At 48.3% G+C, this 8598-nt stretch overlaps 1 protein-coding gene across 1 annotated transcript in view; it reads left to right on the top strand.

Moving 5' to 3' along the window:
• The window catches only part of CEP104 (centrosomal protein 104), a 44393-nt gene that overhangs the window by 14127 nt on the left and 21668 nt on the right, over positions 1-8598 (top strand). Inside the window, exons 7-10 of the mRNA XM_017542695.2 lie at positions 4865-5033; positions 5525-5680; positions 7109-7336; positions 8227-8424. Coding sequence (XP_017398184.2) covers positions 4865-5033; positions 5525-5680; positions 7109-7336; positions 8227-8424 — 751 coding nt within the window. The remainder of the gene's footprint in view (positions 1-4864; positions 5034-5524; positions 5681-7108; positions 7337-8226; positions 8425-8598) is intronic.

The raw sequence follows: 8598 nt of genomic DNA, 5'->3' as shown, positions 1-8598 counted from the left end.
TTTTAAGCAGTGTAAGGACCCGAGGTGAATCCACCTTGGGAGAGCTAAAGGGCCCCACTGCGCCATCCGCAGTCACCGTCTCTGTCCCAGGCACCTCTTTGGGCTAGTGGCTCCCTTGCCACATGCCTGCTGTGGATGACAAGGGGACTCCATTCCAGAGGTGCCTGGTCTGAAGAAAAGAAGGGAAGGACGGGCAGGCATAGTTGCAGCAATGAAAAAAAAGAGGAATCAAAAATGGTTTTTAGGCTGGGCACATGGCTCACACCCATAATCCCAGCACTTTGGGAGGCCAGGGTGGGCAGATCACTTAAGGTCAGGAATTCAAGACCAGCCTAGCCAACACGGTAAAACTCCATCTCTACTAAAAACACAAAAATTAGCCCTGTGTGGTGGCGCACACCTGTAGTCCCAGCTACTCAGGAGGCAGCAGAATCCCTTGAACCTAGGAGGTGGAGGTTGCAGTGAGCCAAGATCATGCCACTGCACTCCAGCCTGAGCAACAGAGGAAGACTCCATCTCAAAAAAAAAAAAAAAAAAAAGTTTTTTGGCCGAGTGCGGTGGCTCACGCCTGTAATCCCAGCACTTTGGGAGGCCGAGGCGGGTCGATCACGAGCTCAGGAGTTCGAGACCAGCCTGACCAACATGGTGAAACCTCGTCTCTACTAAAAATATAAAACTTAGCAGGGCGTGATGGCACACACTGTAATCCCAGCTACTCAGGTAGCTGAGGCAGGAGAATTGCCTGAACCTGGGAGGCGGAGGTTGCAGTAAGCCAAGATCGTGCGACTGCACTCCAGCCTGGGCAACAGAGTGAGACTTCGTCTCAAAAAAAAAATCAGTTTTTCAAAAATAAAAAGGAATTCCAAATAATCCTTGGTTCGTCTCAGCAGCTTCCCTATAAAGAAAAGATCAAATTTTTAAACTTTAATAGAAACTTCAAATTTGTCTGCAGTGTTCAGTGTAATTTCACTTTTACCTGCATACAGACTGCTCACATAAAGTGATCAATTCTTGATCCAGGTTCTTCCATTTGCACAAACCTGGAGCAGGTTCTCTCTGCAGTTACTCAGGAGCTGTGTGCAGTTTGCTGAGTGTGTGCACTGGTGGACAGCAAGCCCTTCCTCCTACAAAGGCTGCCTCGCTTCCCACAGGCCTGGTACAGATCAGAGCCGTCACAGGCACCTGTGAGTGTGGAGTGCTGAGAGCGTAGAGGCTCTTCATGTCATGTCTATCAAAAAATAATACCAGCCTCTCAGTCTCTCCTCAGATGCCTCCTTTGCGTAATAGAAAAACAACAGTACTCTTCCCATCCTTCAGGATGGCGACTGGAAACTCTGTGGGGAAGGAGCGCTGAGAGCAGATGGCTGCCTTCCTCCTGCCAGCCTCACCCCTGGGACCGCAGCTGGGGCCCAGCCCTCATTGAACCCAGTGCCGTGGGGCAGGAACAACCAAACCGATGAAGGCCGTAGTTTCTCAGCATCTCCAGTAAAGCCGCTTACTGTTCTTTTGATTTAGACTTTAAATCTATTGCCTTAATCCAATCAGCCAAGTGGGATGGTAGGCTGTGGTTTGCCTGTCCTGCCCTTCGCCTGGGGTTTTATGAAGGTTAAGTGCAAGGGCTGGGGAAAGCTGTGTGACTGGCACGTGCTGGCCTGTGCTGGACATGGAATCTGCTCATTACCACTGGGGGTTCTGTACCAAAGTGGGAAGATGGCTCTCCATGCTGCTGCTGCTGAGTCACCAGGAGCTGGGACTGGAATGCCACAGGACATTCTGTTTTCTTTGAAGGATTTTTTTTTTTTTTTTTTAAGAAGGAGTTTCACTCTTGTTGCCCAGGCTGGAGTGCAATGGCGCAACCTGGGCTCATCACAACCTCTGCCTCCTGGGTTCAAGCGATTCTCCTGCCTCAGCCTCCTGAGTAGCTGGGATCACAGGCATGCGCCACCATGCCCGCCTAATTTTGTATTTTTAGTAGAGACGGGGTTTCTCCATGTTGGTCAGGCTTGTCTCGAACTCTCAACCTCAGGTGATCCGCCTGCCTCAGCCTCCAAGATGCTGGGATTACCGGTGTGAGCTACTGTGCCCGGCCTCTTTGAAGGATTTTTATAATCAAATGAAGTCTTTGTGTTCATCCCTGGGACAGCAAGGCAAAGTGACTTAGAGTGTAATATGTGTTACACTAAAAATAGTTAATAATGTGATCTCGTAGACAACCCAGAATCTTTTGCTGTTGAATCACCCCTGTAATTATATGCAGTTCAGAGTTGTCAGTGCCGTCCCAGCCGCCAGCCTGTGCTGCTGCTATGCGCAAAGTGCAGTGAATTCAAGGGTGGGGAGATGCCAGAGGGGGACTGTGAAGTGTTTAAAGGGGCCTATTCCCATGCCCCACTTGAATTCATTATAATGCAGATCACCAGCTACACTTTTATGACAAATGTTTTCATGAAAACGTACCTGTCTCGAAGGATGTTCAAGTCACAGTGAGCAACTGGCTTGTCTGATGAGGTTGATACAGCAGCTGGGCACCTTGACCCTCATCCTCTAGTAAGCTTTGTTGCTAGGTTAGACTAGCTTTAGTGTTAACATTCTAGACCCTACCATAGAGCTTGAAAGGAGGAATAGAGGTCATATTTAATCAGAAAGGAATTACTCAGGTGACTACAAAAGACCACTTATTTCTAAAGGAATACTTTTGATCTGTAGGACACGGTTGACACCATTTGACTTAACCCTTTGAGTAAAACCTCGGTGGTAGCAATTCTTAACCTACCATGTTCATCGAAAATACTGTGATGTTGGCCGGGTGCGGTGGCTCACACCTGTAATGTCAGCACTTTGAGAGGCTGAGATCGGTGGATGAGACCAGCTTGGCTAACACAGTAAAACCCCATCTCTACTAAAAGTACAAAAAATTAGCCGGGCATGATGGTTCACGCCTGTAGTTCCAACTACCTGGGAGGCTGAGGCATGAGAATTGCTTGAAGCCAGGAGGTGGAGGTTGCAGTGAGCCAAGATCGTGCCACTGCACTCTAGCCTGGTCGACAGAACGAGGCTCTGTCTCAAAGAAAAAAATACAGGCCGGGTTCGGTGGTTCACCCCTGTAATCCGAGCACTTTGGGAGGCCAAGGTGGGCAGATCACTTGAGGTCGGGAGTTCAAGACTAGCGTGGCCAACATGGTGAAGCCCTGTCTCTACTAAAAATACAACAATTAGCCGGATATGGTGGTGTACACCTGTAATCCCAGCTACTTGAGAGGCTGAGATAGGAGAATCACTTGAACCCAGGAGGTGGAGGTTGCAGTGTGCTGAGATTGCACCGTTGCACTCCAGCCTGGGCAACAGAGCGAGACTCTGTCTCAAAAAAAAAAAAAAAAAAAAAAAATACTGTGGTGTTATAAAATATGGTAGCTGAACTGTGGGAAGAAAGTTGCCCAGGTGCCATGGCAAGAGACTGAAGGCACAGTCTATCCCAGCATAACAAATAACTTGATTACTTAATTATAGCAATGATACCAATTAGACTTAGATACAATCACATAATCAATTATATGCTCAGTCTTATTACATTACAAACGTTATTAAGCTTTGCTTTAGTATTCCAGTGGAGGAACATTTTTAGCCTCATAGTATAGAAATGATCAGGTGAAATGTAATTCGGAACTGAAAGGACATTGTGAGAAGTGATCAGGAGGCGAGAGTAAATGCCTTGCGTTAGCGCCAGGTAAGATGCCCGTTACTTAGCAGGCAAGCCTTGCAGTAATGCCAGAGCCTGGTGTTTTACACCTGTTACTTTGCAGGCCATGAGGGGGAGTTTCCCTTTCACTGGGGAGTTCAGAGAACACTCTGCACCATCCAGCTCTTGAGGAGGGTCTGACACTAGCCAGGCCCGCAGACATCCGGGGGCTTAGACACCTCTCCGTGGTGCTGTGCTCCGATGGTCACCATCCTCGTCCACTTACACGTTCCACTTTCCCACCCGATGCTCCCTTGTAAATTCTTAGAAGTAAGAGTAGAGGAATCCTAAAAGCCTTTGATCTCTCTGATAAGTGCAATGAAAGACATATGTGCCTCCTCTCCTTGCAGTGGCTGCCTGAGAGGGAGAGACCCTCTGTACTGTACCCATGTGACCCCTGTAGTATACCCAGGTGACCCCCTGAACTGTATCCACGTGCCCCCCCCCCCATATTATCAGTATATGATTTGCTTGGCCCCTACCAATCATGTCAGATGAGTCACTCTCCGGCCCTGCCCCCTACCTTGTATACAATAAATACCAGCATGTCCAGGCATTGGGACCACTGCTGGACTCTGCACCTTGGTAGCAGTGGACCCCCGGCCCAGCTGAATTATTCTCTTATCTCTGCGTCCTTGTGCCTTTCTTTTATATGATCTATCTTCTCCACACACAAAAAGAACACCCACGAGACCCTGCTGGACTAGACCCCGCACTGGCCTCCATCTTGGGCCCGCTGGTCACATTCCTCAGGGTGGGGCTTGGTCATCCATCTGTTGGTTTTGTTTTTCTCCCTGTTCTGCAGTTGATTCACATTCACTGTCCTAATCTTAGGGCCATAGATTCGAGGCCCAGAGTCTGTACTGAGCAAATGCACCGAAGGCTCAGATGCCCTGAGTGCAGTTTGACTCATGGTCAAGAGCGTGAGTTTTGGGGTCAGAAAGGCCTGCTTGCAGTTAAGAGCCCTGTGACCTGAGGCCCATTAGTTCTCAGAGACCGGTTTTCTCGTGCAGGAAATGTGCTGTGACCGTGATGGGGCGGGGTGGGGAGGGGCATTCTCAGCTGTGCATCTGCAGCACTGTGCTCCTACGGCTTGAAATTATCTCTAAAATATGTGTTTCTTCCCTTTAGGAAATCTGACTATATTTCTCCACTAGATGACTTAGCTTTTGATATGTACCAAGATCCAGAAGTTGCACAGATTATACGAAAACTAGATGAAAGAAAACGGGAAGCTGTCCAAAAGGAACGCTATGATTATGCCAAGAAACTAAAACAAGCTATTGCTGATTTGCAAAAGGTATTGCTTTTGGAGAAAACAGTTCCTCATTTATGTCTGTAATAGGTTTTATGCGTACTTATGATAACTGTATGGTAAAAGAAATGGGTTACTGAAAGCTATAAAGTTAGTGTGAGTTCAAAGATCTCAGCAAAATAAAGTTATGGAAACAGATAAGCACCTTAAAAATGTAAATGGAAGCAGAAGCTTTACTTCTTCAGACTCGTGTTCAGGTGCCACGGTCAGCCACCTCGTGACTAGGACCCCTGGCGCAGTGGGAAGATAGTAGGAAAATGAGCTATCCCCAAAGTAATGATGAGCCCATGGGCTTGCTAGACGCAGCACAGCAACAGCAGCCAGACCTTTGCAGTGACCGTGGCCCATTCCTTCCGTTTCCCTGTGCTCGTTCCCTCTCCTCACGAGACTGTTCGAGCATGATTCTAAAAATTACCTTTGCATTTGATGTGAGTTGATCCAAATTTGAAACAAAAAGCAAACATTTTGTGCTTCAGGTTGGTGAGCGTCTTGGGAGGTATGAGGTAGAGAAACGCTGTGCTGTGGAGAAGGAAGACTACGATCTCGCCAAGGAGAAGAAACAGCAGATGGAGCAGTATCGCGCCGAGGTGTACGAGCAGCTGGAGCTCCATAGCCTCCTGGATGCAGGGCTGGTGGGTGCAGGAGCCCGGGCGGGGTGGAGGAAAGCCTTGGAGAACTGTGTGGTTCATAAAGGGGGATGTATATCTTTGAAGTGTCATGTAAAACACTTTGCAGGGGACAGTTCTGACAGATGGCTTCACCTCTGTGCCCACGTCAGGGAGGTTTTGCCTCAGCATGTTCTTTCAGGAGGTTTACAGTCATGGGAAGGGGAACGAGCCAGGGTCAGGAGAACCGAGGCCCTGAAACTTTTCCACTGCATCCCTTCGTCTCTCCAGCTGCTTCCTTATTTGGAAAATGCAGTGATGACCCTGCCCCACTTACCCCTCAGTGTTGTGAGGACCAAGTGAGAGCTTAATACTAACAGCTTCGACATATGGAGAACATGGTTCCCATAAGGTGCTCTCCCTCCAGTCTTCAGAACTCAGGCAGATGGGGCAGTCAGCCCTCATGACAGATGAGAAAATGAAGGCCCTGAGATACAGAACAGTGATTGAGAGTGCGCACTCAAGACCAGGCGTGGCGATGCACGCCTGTAACCCCACCACTTTGGGAAGCCAAGGCGGGGAGATTGTTTGAGCCCATGAGTCGGAGGCCGGTCCGGGCAACATAGACATTGTCTGTACAAAACATAAATAATGGCCAGGCCTGGGGGGCGCACACCTGTAGTCCTAGCTACTCAAGAGAGCGAGGCAGCAGGATCACCTGGGCCCAGAAGTTCAAAGCTGCACTGAGCTATGATCGCACCACTGCCCTCCAGCCTTGGTGATGGAGCGAGACCCCGCCTCTAAAAAAAGAGAGTGCATGCTCTGGAGCTTAACTGCCTGGGTTCAAATTGAGGCACCACCATTCCAGCTGTGTGCTTGCAGACTAATTCTTACAGGTTTATGCCTCAGTCTTCCCTTCAGCTTTCCAGTGAAGGTAAAAGAGTAAGCTTTAATGGGCCCACCTGTCCGGAACACTCAGTACCATGCCTAGTGTGCAACTGTGCAGTCAGCTTTGCTCGTTGCGATTATATACCATCACTTTCCTTTGTACACACAGTGAGTAGCAGTGCCAGATTTTGAATAAAAGTCCACTTGGGAACAGCCCAGGTGCTTTCTCCACAGCACCACGTTCCTTCAGGGGCACATATGTGTGGACATGCTCCATGCACAAATGCCCATTCCTTCACCAGCATTTTGGGGTATGTGTCACTTTCGTAGTGACACATACCCCAAAACACAAACATGGAGAGACAGCGGAGATGAGTGCAGCTTGACTGTGAGGGACTTCCCAGTAGATCTCGCTCTGAACGCGCCCTCTTGTTTTGAAAGCTTCCATTGTGCCAAGGAGCCTCTTCCAGCACAGCCTTCCTAAAGTCTTATTCACCTGCAGGAGGGAGATGGATATATCTGGCATGACAGTGGCATTTGAATTAAATGTCCCTTTTTGTTCCCTAGATACGAAGACCTTTGGATTTGCCCCTCCAGCCCCTCACTCACTCTGGCAGTCCTCGCCACCAAAAGCCAGGGCCCTCTCTACCACAACTGGAAGAAAAGGGAACAGAAAGCCAGTTTGCAGAACCTTTCCTTCAGGAAAAGCCTTCATCATATTCTCTAACTATTTCTCCTCAGCATTCTGCAGTAGACCAGTTACTCCCTGCCACAGATCCTCATCCAAAAATGAATGTAGGTAACTCCGTTTCAGATTGGTGTTCAATTTTTTTTTTTTGAAATGGAGTCTTGCTCTGTCGCCCAGGCTGGAGTGCAGTGGTGCAATCTAGGCTCACTGCAACCTCTGCCTCCAGGGTTCAAGAGATTCTCCTGCCTCAGCCTCCCAAGCAGCTGGGACTGCAGGTGCGTGCCACCACACCCAGCTAGTTTTTGTATTTTAGGTAGAGGTGAGGTTTTACTATGTTGGCCAGGCTGGTCTCAAACCCCTGGCCTCATGATTCGCCCCCTTCAGCCTCCCAACATGCAGGGATTACAGGCATGAGTCACTGCGCCCAGCCGGTGTTGAGTTTATTTGGATCTTTGTAGAGGACCTGTGTCGGGCCAGGTGCTGTTCCCATGCATGGGTCTGTGAGTGCACCACAGCCATGCCCACCTCCGTTCCATTCTGGGAGCCATGGTGCTGAATGAGAACATAGCAACATGAGCAATAGGCCTCATGACACCTTAGGAGTATGTCTATGAAAATCAAGCTTGATGCTTGTTTCTAAGCAACAAACTCAGAAAATATCAGAGATCTTGTCAGAAAAAAAGATATAAGAGCCTTTACCGTAGTCATCTCCATGTCAGTTGAACTGAAATTGCTACCAGTAAACAGTAATTCAGGCACACTCTACCTTGCTTTTTTTATTAGATCTGTAATGAGTTTAGAAAGGAACAGAAAGCCTCATCTAATCTTTTCAATTACATCCTATTTGTTGTATAAATTTTTCTAATCTGATGATACTGATATTTAGCAAAATCACATCTTTCAGATCAGGTAAAGCAAGCCTGCCAGTGAGAGCTGTGTTGGAGAATGTGTCCCACAGAGCTCCCCAGCGCTTTCCTCTCTCTTTTCCTCACTGCAGGCAGAGCCCCTGCCCTATGACGAGCGGCCTCTTCCAGCCATTCGGAAGCATCATGGTGAGGCGGTGGTGGAGCTGGAAATGAGTGATGCAAACATCAGCAGTGCTCGGAGGGGAGGCATGTCTGGGGAGCCAGAGCCCCTAACCGAGAAGGCCCTGAGAGAAGCCAGCTCTGCCATTGATGTCCTGGGAGAGACCTTGGTAAAAAGTGGGGGCAGAAGGGAGGGAAGGCTACATGCATGCATCTGTGTATCTGCACATAAAGGAGGAAAATGCCCAGGGCTTTGTGTTTGTAATGTTTTTGATTTCCCTCTGTTCTTACTGAATTGGAAAGTCTTTTGTTAATTTTTTTTTTTTTTTTTTTTTTTTTTTTTT

The sequence above is a fragment of the Cebus imitator genome, unplaced genomic scaffold (assembly GCF_001604975.1).
Source record: "Cebus imitator isolate Cc_AM_T3 unplaced genomic scaffold, Cebus_imitator-1.0 Scaffold145, whole genome shotgun sequence".
Lineage (NCBI taxonomy): Eukaryota > Metazoa > Chordata > Mammalia > Primates > Cebidae > Cebus > Cebus imitator.
This window is presented reverse-complemented; position numbering and strand designations above follow the sequence as displayed.